This window comes from Schistocerca nitens, chromosome 7 (assembly GCF_023898315.1).
Source record: "Schistocerca nitens isolate TAMUIC-IGC-003100 chromosome 7, iqSchNite1.1, whole genome shotgun sequence".
In the NCBI taxonomy this organism is placed as follows: Eukaryota; Metazoa; Arthropoda; class Insecta; order Orthoptera; family Acrididae; genus Schistocerca; species Schistocerca nitens.
The window spans coordinates 230,552,190-230,565,365 of NC_064620.1; the positions used below are offsets into that span (position 1 = coordinate 230,552,190).

The window sequence follows — 13,176 nt, forward strand, 5'->3', positions numbered from 1 at the left end:
GTAGTTAAGTCTTTGTATGTTTATCTATATGAGTCAGACAGAAAATGAAATCATTTTTTCTTTACATATCAAATTGTAGGGAAAACCAGCCATTGCCCATCGAGATATCAAAAGCAAGAACATTCTCGTTAAACTGAATGGCTCCTGTGTGATAGCAGATTTTGGGTTGGCTGTAACCCACGTTCAGTCGACAGGAAAGATGGATGTAGGCTCCAACCCTCGTGTTGGAACCAAGCGATACATGAGTCCTGAAGTTTTAGATGAATCGTAAGTCCCAAAATTTACCCATTTTACTCACAGCTCATTATAAAAGTAAAACAGTGACATTTCTTGGATATTGTCTGTTCCAGGATCAACTTGGATTGTTTCGAATCTTACAAGCGTGTGGACATTTATGCATTTGGTCTAGTTCTGTGGGAGGTCTGCCGACGAACAGTGTCAAATGGTATAGCAGAGGACTACAAACCTCCATTTTATGATCTAGTGCCAAGTGATCCCAGTTTTGAAGATATGAAGAAGGTAGTGTGTGTGGATCAGCAGCGCCCCATTGTGCCCAATCGATGGGCTTCGAATGCTGTGAGTAAACTTATTGCAATAGTTAGAACTCTTACCCTCAGGACTGTGCTTATTGTTAACATTGTCTCTTACATTCTTTTCTCACCATGTGAAGCTGAGTCGAATGTAATTATATTACTGTATAAGAGCACTTAGCCACATGCAAAGACTGCTTAGTATTCAGCAGTAATGGTATTGCAAGTAAGCTTACATGAAGAATGATTGACAGAAAGCATACTTGCAGTACAACAGTGAAGACTTGCCTGAATGTGTCCCTTTTGTGATCATTTTGAAATCATGATACCTTATCTTGGTGAACTTACCTATTCTTAGTTTGATTATAGTTCATTGTTTTATTGCACCTTTCACCCAACATATTGATGCATTCTTACGATGCTTTACACCCACACCTCTCTCTCTCTCTCTCTCTCTCTCTCTCTCTCTCATTTATCATCTATTTTTTACTTATGTGTATTATCCATTGTGGTATCCATTGCAGTATACTACTTTCTATTCATTACATTGCTCACCTTTTCAAATACCTTCAAGAGAGGAATTCTTACTTACCTTGAGTATGTCACTTTGAACTGCGTAAGTACTACTTGTTGCTATGTGTTCTAATTCTGCATCCTTCCCCACAAGTATAGATGAGTTATTAACAATAATAACATAATTTGTACATTTTTTTGGTTTTCTTATGTGACCAGTGCAATATATATATAAAGTCCCCATTTTATTAGTCTATAGTTTTCTGTGCAGTATTTTGCCTGTTGACCTGTTTCTGTCTTACATTGCATGTCTGTAGACATTTTCACGTAGCTAAATTCCAGCACAGTCTAAACTGTGGAGGCTGATAGTAACTCAAAACACACAATGAAAATTACATCAGTTGCCAAAATATTGTGTGAGAAATGGAATTGCCAACTAGACAGGATACACAGTTTGCTGTTGGATCTTTTGGTTACCCTTTGTTGAACTCTTCCACACTGTTGTCATGTGTATAAAATAAATATTTTACAGTGAAATGTTGAAGGTCTTAGAACAACAGTATGCACATGCACTATGTGATCAAAAGTATCCGGACACATTGCTGAAAATGACTTACAAGTTTGTAGCGCCCTCCATCGGTAATGCTGGAATTCAGTATGGTATTGGCCCACCCTTAGCCTTGATGACAGCTTCCACTCTCACAGGCATATGTTCAGTAAGGTGCTAGAAGGGTTCTTAGGGAATGGCAGTGCTACACTGAGGAGAGGTATCAATGTCAGTAGGTGAGGCCTGTCATGAAGTCGGCATTCCAAAACATCCCAAAGATGTTGTATAGGATTCAGGTCAGGTCTTTGTGCAGGCCAGTCCATTACTGGGATGTTATTGTCATGTAACCACTCCGCCACAGGCTGTGCATTATGAACAGGTGCTCGATCGTGTTGAAAGATACAATCGCCATCCCCGAATTGCTCTTCAACAGTGGGAAGCAAGAAGGTGCTTAAAACTTCAGTGTAGGCCTGTGCTGTGATAGTGCCATGCAAAACAACAAGGGGTGCAAGACCCTCCATGAAAAACGACCACACCATAACACTACCACCTCCGAATTTTACTGTTGGCACTACACATGCTGGCATGATGTGTGGCTTATGAGCAGCCGCTCCACCATGAAATCCAAGTTTTCTCTCCTCCTGCCTAACTGTCATAGTACTTGCAGTGGATCCTGATGCAGTTTGGAATTCCCGTGTGGTCTGGATAGACGTCTGCCTGTTACACATTATGACCCCATACCCGCACCCTGCATCGGATCGCCACATCATGTTCCATGATTCGTCACACCACACAACATTTTTCCACGGTTCAGTCATTCAATGTTTACGCTCCTTACACTAAGTGATGCATCATTCGGCATTTACTGGCATGATGTGTGGCTTATGAGCAGCCGCTCCACCATGAAATCCAAGTTTTCTCTCCTCCTGCCTAACTGTCATAGTACTTGCAGTGGATCCTGATGCAGTTTGGTATTACCGTGTGGTCTGGATAGACGTCTGCCTGTTACACATTATGGCCCTCTTCAACTGTTGGCGGTCTCTGTCAGTCAACAGACGAGGTTGGCCTGTGCACTTTCGTGCTGTACATGTCCCTTCATGTTTCCATTTCACTATCACGTTGAAAACAGTGAACCTAGGGATGTTTAGGAGTTTGGAAATCTCGCGTACAGACATGACGCAAGTGACACCCAATCACCTGACCACGTTCAAAGTTCGTGAATCCGCGGAGCACCCCACTCTGCTTTCTCACGATGTCTAATAACTACTGAGCTCGCTGATGCGGAGTAGGTGGCAGCACAATGCACCTAATATGAAAAATGTATGTTTTTTGGGGTGTCTGGATACTTTTGATCACATAATGTTGTACAGTGGCACTAATGTTACCTGAAAAACAATCTAAAGATGTGCCATCAGTACAGTCCTCTTTGAGATTCCTAATGTGTTTATGGCTCCATGATGAGATTTATGTTCTTTTGAATGGGAAATGGTAGCTGGAGAGAGACACCATATGTTCCATTTAAGAAAATGGTTAGACATTCAGTACTCCGGTATCCACATTGTTAATTGTGTTCAGTCATCACATCTCACTGAACAGGACAGAAATTGACCACACATAATTTATCTGATAACATCCCCATCAACTGGGGGAGTGTGTGTGAGAATGTCAGTGGGATCACTGTACAACTATTAAACACGGGGGAGACATTTCATTAGAAGACTGAAAAGTTTGTCCTTATTAACAGAAGAATGCTTATCTTGTGTGCAAAAACTGATACGCTGGGTCTAGGTGACTGTAAAAGCATAGCTTTGACTCATGATGCAAAATTTCAGTTGGTACCATTGATTGCAAGACTTGAAGTGCAGACGTCCTTAAGCAGTAAACTCCATTTGCCACCATAGCAGTTACATGACTGACTGCTTCTCTGGTAACACTAAATCACTCATTGTTTAACCATACGTGCATATAAGTATTTACAGCTACACAATTACTCCACAAGTCACCATACAGTGCATGGCAAAAGGCGCCTTGTCCCACAGTCACTCATTCCCCTTTCTGTTTCACTTGCAAATAGAGTAAACAGGTAGAGTAAAGAAAAAATGGCTGCCTATTTGCTTCTGTAGGAGCCCGATTTCTCTTACCTTGCCTTGGGTGTCCTTACACAAGATGTATATTGGTGGCAGTGGAATTCTTTTGCAGTCTGTTGCAAATGCAGTTTCTCTAAACTTTCTGAGTAGAGTTTCAGGAAAAGAACACATGTTCCAAACCACCCCCCCCCCTTCCGCCATCTGGAATAACAGCATATAATAAGAAATACAAAAGCACGCATCCAGTTACTTGAATGTCTTCTGTAAATGTGACGTGATGGCGATCCCAAACAATTGAGCAGTTCTTAAGAATGGGTATCACAAGTGTTCTGAATGTAGTCTCCTTTATAGATGGAGCTACACTTCCCAAGTCTGCCATTCACTTTCCCTACAATTGACTTTACAAGCTCGTTCTATTTCATGTAACTTTACAGTGTTCCACCTATATATTTAATCGACATAACTGTGTTAAGCAGCACACCAATAATACTGTTGTCGAACTTGACGGATTATTTTTCCTACTAATCTGCATTAATTACAGTTTACCACATTTAAGCCTTCCCCCTATGGACCATGAACCTTGCCGTTGGTGGGGAGGCTTGCATGCCTCAACGATACAGATAGCCATACCGTAGGTGCAACCACAACGGAGGGGTATCTGTTGAGAGGCCAGACAAACATGTGGTTCCTGAAGAGGGGCAGCAGCCTTTTCAGTAGTTGCAGGGACAACAGTCTGGATGATTGACTGATCTGGCCTTGTAACGCTAACCAAAACGGCCTTGCTGTTGTGGTACTGCGAACGGCTGAAAGCAAGGGGAAACTACAGCCGTAATTTTTCCTAAGGGCATACAGCTTTACTGTATGATTAATTGATGATGGCGTCCTCTTGGGTAAAATATTACAGAGGTAAAATAGTCCCCCATTCGGATCTCCGAGCGGGGACTGCTCTGGAGGACGTTGTTATCAGGAGAAAGAAAACCGGCATTCTACGGATTGGAGCATGGAATGTCAGATCCCTTAATCGGGCAGGTAGGTTAGAAAATTTAAAAAGGGAACTGAATAGGTTAAAGTTCGATATAGTGGGAATTAGTGAAGTTCGATGGCAGGAGGAACAAGACCTTTGGTCAGGTGAATACAGGGTTATAAATATAAAATCAAATAGGGGTAATGCAGGAGTAGGTTTAATAATGAATAAAAAAATAGGAGTGCAGGTACGCTACTACAAACAGCATATGGAATGCATTATTGTGGCCAAGATAGACACGAAACCCACGCCTACTACAGTAGTACAAGTTTATATGCCAACGAGCTCTGCAGATGATGAAGAAATGGATGAAATGTAAGATGAGATAAAAGAAATTATTCAGGTAGTGAAGGGAGATGAAAATTTAATAGTCATGGGTGACTGGAATTCAACAGTAGGAAAAGGAAGAGAAGGAAACGTAGTAGGTGAATATGGATTAGGGCTAAGAAATGAAAGAGGAAGCGGCCCGGTAGAATTTTGCACAGAGCATAACTTAATCATAGCTAATGCTTGGTTCAAGAATCATGAAAGAAGGTTGTATACATGGAAGAACCCTGGAGATACTAAAAGGTTTCATATAGATTATATAATGGTAAGACAGAGATTTAGGAACCAGGTTTTAAATTGTAAGACTTTCCAGGGGCAGATGTGGACTCTGACCACAATCTATTGGTTATGAACTGTAGATTAAAACTGAAGAAACTGCAAAAAGGTGGGAATTTAAGGAGATGGGACCTGGATAAACTGAAAGAACCAGAGGTTGTAGAGAGTTTCAGGGAGAGCGTAAGGGAACAATTGACAGGAATGGGAGAAAGAAATACAGTAGAAGAAGAATGGGTAGCTTTGAGGGATGAAATAGTGAAAGCAGCAGAGGATCAAGTAGGTAAAATGACGAGGGCTAGTAGAAATCCTTCAGTAACAGAAGAAATATTGAATTTAATTGATGAAAGAAGTAAATATAAAAATGCAGTAAATGAAGCAGGCAAAAAGGAATACAAACATCTCAAAAATGAGATCAACAGGAAGTGCAAAATGGCTAAACAGGAATGGCTAGAGGACAAATGTAAGTATGTAGAGGCTTATCTCACGAGGCGTAAGATAGATACTGCCTACAGGAAAATTAAAAGAGACCTTTGGAGAAAAATGAACCACTTGTGTGAATATCAAGAGCTCAGATGGAAACCCAGTTCTAAGCAAAGTAGCCTCTCCCCGATGCTATTCAATCTGTATATTGAGCAAGCAGTAAGGGAAACAAAAGAAAAGTTCGGAGTAGGCATTAAAATCCATGGAGAAGAAATAAAAACTTTGAGGTTCGCCGATGACATTGTAATTCTGTCAGAGACAGCAAAGGACTTGGAGAGCAGTTGAACGGAATGGACAGTGTCTTGAAAGTAGGGTATAAGATGAACATCAACAAATGCAAAATGAGGATAGTGGAATGTAGTTGAATTAAGTCTGGTGATGCTGAGGGAATTAGATTAGGAAATGAGACACTTAAAGTAGTAAACGAGTTTTGCTATTTGGGGAGCAAAATAACTGATGATGGTTGAAGTAGAGAGGATATGAAAGGTAGACTGTCAATGGCAAGGAAAGCGTTTTGGAAGAAGAGAAATTTGTTAACATCGAGTATTGATTTAAGTGTCAGGAAATTGTTTCTGAAAGTATTTGTATGGAGTGTAGCCATGTATGTAAGTGAAACGTGGATGATAAATAGTTTAGACAAGAAGAGAATAGAAGCTTTCGAAATGTGGTGCTGCAGAAGAATGCTGAAGATTAGATGGGTAGATCACATAACTAATGAGGAGGTATTAAATAGAATTGGGGAGAAGAGAAGTTTGTGGCACAATTTGACTAGGAGAAGGGATCGGTTGGTAGGACATGTTCTGAGGCATCAAGGGATCACCAATTTAGTCCTGGAGGGCAGCGTGGAGGCTAAAAATCGTAGAGGGAGACCAAGAGATGAATACACTAAGCAGATTCAGAAGGATGTAGGCTGCAGTAGGTACTGGGAGATGAAGAAGCTTGCACAGGGTAGAGTAGCATGGAGAGCTGCATCAAACCAGTCTCAGGACTGAAGACAACAACAACAACAACAACAACAACAACAACAACACAACATTTAGAGCAAGTTCTCTTCCAGCAGACAGTCGTAGATTGCTGCTCACCGTATCTGTCAGATCGTTTATGTCTACAGCAGCACGCTTCCCCAGGCACTCTTGACATTACCCTTGTCTCCGATGAACACTCGCTGTCCACAGGAAGTTACTGGGTTCTGGTCCTTATAAAATCTTCAAGCCACTGACATATCCGAGAACCTGTTTTGTATGCTCAGGTTTTTGTTAGCAGCATGCGTTGTGACACTGTGTTCGACACTTTCTGGAAGTGTAGGAATATGTAATTTGTCTGTTGCTCTTCATCCATGATTCTCAGGATACTTATTAGGCAGCAAAAGGGCAAGCTGAGTTTTACATGGCTGATGCTTTTTAAATCTAGAATTTTGCAGAAATATAACCTTCCTTCCTATGAGATTTTTCTGGACTGACAGTATGTTGTGGAATGATGTTTTCCGAGTGTTCATTACAGCTGCTTCTAGTAACTTATTATTGAATGTGAACCAAACTAAATGTCTTACACATATGATAAAGACAATACTAGGAGAATGCTGGATTGCTGCTCACTGTAAACATGACCTGTCAAGTTGCAGACAGGCATGATGAAAAGAGTGTTACACATTATAGCTTTCAGCCAAAGCCTTTTTCAGCAAAGAAAACACACACTCATTCATACAAGCAATCACATCTCATGCACACATGATCACTACCACCAGCAGTTGTGATCAGAACGCAATGTCATGCGAATATCAGTGTGGAGTGGGGCGGGAAGAGGGAGTGATAGCAAGGTACAGGAAGGTGGGGAGAAGAGCACTGTCTGACTGGACTTGCAGACCTAGAGACTGCCAGGCGCACCTTTAGGAGATGTGTTTGCTTTTTTTGTGTGTGTGTGTGTGTGTGTGTGTGTGTGTGTGTGTGTGTGTGTGTTTTCTTTGCTGAATAAGACTTTGGCCAAAAGATATAATATGTAAGTCTTTTCATTGTGTTTCCCTGCAATTCATCAGGTCATCTTTATGGTGAGTAGCAATTCATCCTTTTCCTAATATTGTTGGTGTTATGACATGAAGTTTCCATTGTTTGACATATGATAAAGATTTCTTTTTGCACAAAATAGTTGGCCAGTGACAGTCAGTTGTTATGGAGATAGATGACTATATGTTGTTGTTGTTGTTGTTGTGGTCTTCAGTCCTGAGACTGGTTTGATGCAGCTCTCCATGCTACTCTATCCTGTGCAAGCTTCTTCATCTCCCAGTACCTACTGCAACCTACATCCTTCTGAATCTGCTTAGTGTATTCATCTCTTGGTCTCCCTCTACGATTTTTACCCTCCACGCTGCCCTCCAATGCTAAATTTGTGATCCCTTGATGCCTCAAATCATGTCCTACCAACCGATCCCTTCTTCTAGTCAAGTTGTGCCACAAACTTGTCTTCTCCCCAATCCTATTCAATACCTCCTCATTAGTTACGTGATCTACCCACCTTATCTTCAGCATTCTTCTGTAGCACCACATTTCGAAAGCTTCTATTCTCTTCTTGTCCAAACTGGTTATCGTCCATGTTTCACTTCCATACATGGCTACACTCCATACAAATACTTTCAGAAACGACTTCCTGACACTTAAATCTATACTCGATGTTAACAAATTTCTCTTCTTCAGAAACGATTTCCTTGCCATTGCCAGTCTACATTTTATATCCTCTCTACTTCAACCATCATCAGTTATTTTACTCCCTAAATAGCAAAACTCGTTTACTACTTTAAGTGTCTCATTTCCTAATCTAATCCCCTCAGCATCACCCGATTTAATTTGACTGCATTCCATTATCCTCGTTTTGCTTTTGTTGATGTTCATCTTATATCCTCCTTTCAAGACACTGTCCATTCCGTTCAACTGCTCTTCCAAGTCCTTTGCTGTCTCTGACAGAATTACAATGTCATCGGCGAACCTCAAAGTTTTTATTTCTTCTCCATGAATTTTAATACCTACTCCGAATTTTTCTTTTGTTTCCTTTACTGCTTGCTCAATGACTATATACACTGACTTGCTCAATGACTATATACACTGCTGAAACACGGCTACCAGCGTAATAGGTTTTTGGTCTAGTTTTATAATTTAATAGGCAACAGTTCTGCACGGCATGGATTTGACACAACTCCCGTAAATTAAAAGATGGTGGTCTTGGGGCACAGGGCTGGCACCGAATAGGGTCCAAGGTGTATTATGTGGACCTCTCTTGAGTAATAAAATTTCTGCCTTTACTTGCAAAGGCGGGTCAGCAGCTAAGGCAGAGCATAGACTGGGTGCAGATCGGGCAGCACTGTTTCTTGTGGCCCTAAGGGGACAGCCTCTATACAGTCACTGCATAGCAGGCTTGGCAACTGCAACTGGCTGTGACTCTGGGGCAGTTCCCTGTATTCTGTGCAGCACACGTGATCCACTCTATATCTAGGTGCTATAAAGTCAGAAGAATTATACAAGTGCTGTGCCATTAGTATGATAGGAGACTTTGTGATCAAGTGAAGAAAATATTCAGACTCAATATAACAATGTACTTGAATGGTAAGTAAACCACTTTCAATTTAAAATACTGATCATAGTAAATTAGCTTTGTAATGGCCTTTTGGAGAGCAAGAGATTGAAAGCATTTGTGTTGGGCTGGTATGGAAAGATGTTGAAAATTGAGTGGAATGATAAGAAATAAGGAAGATCTTTCTAGAATCAGTAAGGGAAGAAATATATGGAAAACATTTCAAGTTACCCTACTGGTACTGTAATGATGTGGTGTGACGTCATACACGTGCAAACGGGGAGGGAAAAAAACATTGATGTGTATCCTCCTATACCCCCTTTTTTATGTAGGTTTTAGTTACAGTCTGGTCCACAGGGTAGCCCAAGGTATAGGTTACATCTGAAGGAAAATGCTCTTATCGGAGTACAAACAAGGCTATTACACTTCTTGTTTTAAAATATTCTGATTGAAAAGTGGGATACCAGCTGCCTCAGTCTACTGTTCTCAGCACATTTAAAAATTGTAGCATCCGAACATATTCACACTGTTTTTAATATGTAACTCGCATCTCACTCTCACAATTTCCCCTAACCGTAACGTGTTCACACATTAGTCCATCACTGTAAGTTGCTCACACTCATCTACTCCCAGTTGCCTGTTCCCATTTACTCATGCCAAACTCGTTCTCATTGTCTCCTGTATCACAGCCACAGTCCCCACCATCCTATTATCACAATCTCCTCTCACAGCCACTGTCTCCCTCTTGCGCTCTCCTACTGCCACTGCTGCTATCTCTTGTCACTCTCAGTATCTCTCTCTGCCTTCTTGTAATTGTCATTGACTCTCTCTCTCTCTCTCATTACCACTGGCTCTCACCCACTTGCACTTTCTCCTTCTCTTTAATGCTCTCCCTCTGGCACTATCTCCTTCACTCTTTTCCTAGTGCTGTTGTGTCACTGTCAACTTTGTTCCGCTGCCACTGTGTCACTCTCTTTCTCTCACATTGCCATTGTCTCCTTCGCTCTTTCCATACCACAGTCACCATCTACTATCTTCCAGTGGCTCAGTTTTAGCATCCAAAAACCATGTTTTTGCAGTGTTTCTCAATAACGGATAAATATTTATGAAAATAGAGAGATGGTACTTCTAGATAAATGCCTAGAGAATGTATTGTTAAAATTTGAGCACTTTTCTGCTGGTATTTATTATTTAAATTTTACCTCGCACCAGATTTTACTTCTGTATGTTACATGTACAACTAGGGTAACTTTGAACATCTGTAGCTTGTAAACAGATAAGACATCAAGAAAAATTTAATGTTTGTTTGAAATCGGGCTCTAACGAATATATTGTAAAAATTTCAGCAGTCTTGAAATCTGTGGCTCAGTTGTGGTATCCAAAAATCATGTTTTTTGAGTTTTCTCGTGAACTGTCCATGAACTAAATGGTGCCTCCATAAGCTTTTTAAGGCGTACCATAGACAATATGTAAGGCAAAAAAGTAAATTAATAAATCATCTGATTTGCTCCTTGCGTAAGCTGCAGGAAGTGTGTAACAGTCAAAATTTGACCCTATCCCGTAGGGTAGGTACACTAAGACGATCCTTCTGTTGGCTTTACAAATGGTCTGTAGCCCAAGGGATAGCTAGGACATTTGACCTTTCCTTTCTATCACCTATAGAATCCAAGGTATGAGCTCTGGAAAAATCCTGTGTTTATGCACAGCATTTTGGAATGCCGCATGTGTACTGATTGAAAAATAACAATTTGGTTGCGAGTTGGCAAAGCCAATGGATGTGAATAGGAAACCTTAGTCCTGATGAGATACATATCTGTAGCATAGCCTGAGGCCTAGATTATGTTGAAAGGTGACAGTTTGCTTGTGAGTTGGAGAAACGTATGACAAGTTCTAAGATATCAGAGATAAACTTTCAAGATACTTTAGGGCAAAAATTGGAAGACAAAGATTATAATATATCCAATAAATAATTGTGGACAAGGTGTAAGTTATACTCTTAGATGGATGGTTTGGTGCAGGAGAGGAAATTGCGGTTAGTCACAGCAAACTAGTCAGAAGAATGATGACTAAAAAAGAGAGTAGATACCTTTTCTGTTAGTTGACTCTGCTACAACAGGGTCATTGTAGTGTTTTAAAGTAATTCTTTACGCTGTTTCTTACAGTGAAGACATGCGTTACAGCTCCAACTCCGGATGTGCCACAATGGACAGAGTTGATTCTTAGGTATTTCTAACATCATTTTAGTGTCGCAAGACGGGGAGATCAATTTGTAAAACTTCCATATCTTTTTTTTACCTTAGTGATTCATTGTCTTCGAATATTGTGTGAGGCCCCCATTTTCTTCCCCTTGTGAATGCATATGGTCACATTTAATCTCCAACATATTTTGACACTAATGAGCATTCTGATAATACAAAATAACAAAAAAGGTATTGTATGTCAACAGAAAATAAATTACAATTTATTTTGCTTCTACAGAGTGTGTGTGTGTGTGTGTGTGTGTGTGTGTGTGTGTGTGTGTGCGCGTGCGCGCCCGAGAGAGAGAGAGAGAGAGAGAGAGAGAGAGATGAAATTGTAGTGCATTGTTCTCATAGGTGTTACTTTCTTTTTAGACACTGAGTGGAATGGGGAAACTTATCAAGGAATGTTGGCACCAGAACCCAAATGTCCGACTTTCTGCTCTTCGTATCAAGAAGACTTTGGTAAAACTGGCTTCTTCCGATGTTCACGTTAACTTGGACCTCGATTCGTAGTGATTCTCTACACATGGCCGTATGGAGGCCATATTTGCTCAGTGTATTGTTATGGTGTGAGAATTTACTTATTGCCCATACTTGCCAGTTAAATGTGTTTCATTCATAAACAGGCCAAATACCAACCTCTCCAAGATTCTTTGTTCTAAAAGAAATAAGGAAATTTGGCAAAGTCATAATCATTGTGAGATGACTGGTGATTTTTTTTAGTGACATTCAAAAATGAATGGGAGTGGTGTTAAAATCATATTTTATTTAAACTCATAAAGAAGACATTCTTCATCAGAAATTTTGCGAAGAATCATAGTTTGTATAGTGTGCCCATAAGAGATGTTGCTGTTGATGTGATGTGTTTGGGGAAATAAATTGTTACTGTTGCAGTGGTTCTTTGTTCCATTTAAGAATGAACAAAGGTCCACTAAGTACTTGTTCATGTTTTATTGGTATGAATTATAATAAAGTTTACTTTATTAGTTTTGAATTGTTTCTGATATTAAGTGGCATATATATGCTGCCATCATATCTGGGGGATTCCTTCCTATGGCAATATTGTGTGTAATGTGCCTGATTTCCTTGCTGCTTGAAAGCAATGTGAATTTTGTTCATATTGTACTTCAAAATAAGTACTTTTATCTTTACAACTGAATGTGCCATAATTAATTACAGTATTGTGCCACAGTTACAACTCAGTGGTCATGTCGAATGTGTGTGCATGTTTCAGTTAATGTAACTGTTCTAAATGTTAAGTATATTTTTATTTTAGAAACATTTTTAGAGTTGCATTTACAGTATATTTGTTAGTGACATGTATTGTGCAACCATTAAATTTTGTGTTAGTTAGAAGTTTAGTGCTAACTATCTTTTTGTATTGTGCTAGTGTGCTGGAGCCTTTTTCTTCTTACGTAAAAACAAGCTGCTAAGGAACTGAAAGTTTTATTAAGTTCAGTTTTGGAGGTATTGCAAGAAAGTGAAGATTTTTTTAGACAATAGACTTTTGGGAAAAAAAAATTTAATGCATTAATTGCTCTTTCATAATCATGCAGTAAAATTCAGAGGTGGTAGTTATGTTTATACTTCGTAA

At 39.9% G+C, this 13,176-nt stretch overlaps 1 protein-coding gene across 1 annotated transcript in view; it reads left to right on the forward strand.

Moving 5' to 3' along the window:
* Nucleotides 1-12,808, forward strand: part of LOC126194731 (activin receptor type-1) — a 102,657-nt gene extending 89,849 nt beyond the window's left edge. The window contains exons 7-9 of the mRNA XM_049932983.1: nt 80-267; nt 351-576; nt 11,955-12,808. Coding sequence (XP_049788940.1) covers nt 80-267; nt 351-576; nt 11,955-12,095 — 555 coding nt within the window. The 3' untranslated portion in view covers nt 12,096-12,808. The remainder of the gene's footprint in view (nt 1-79; nt 268-350; nt 577-11,954) is intronic.
* Nucleotides 12,809-13,176: the final 368 nt, after the last annotated feature.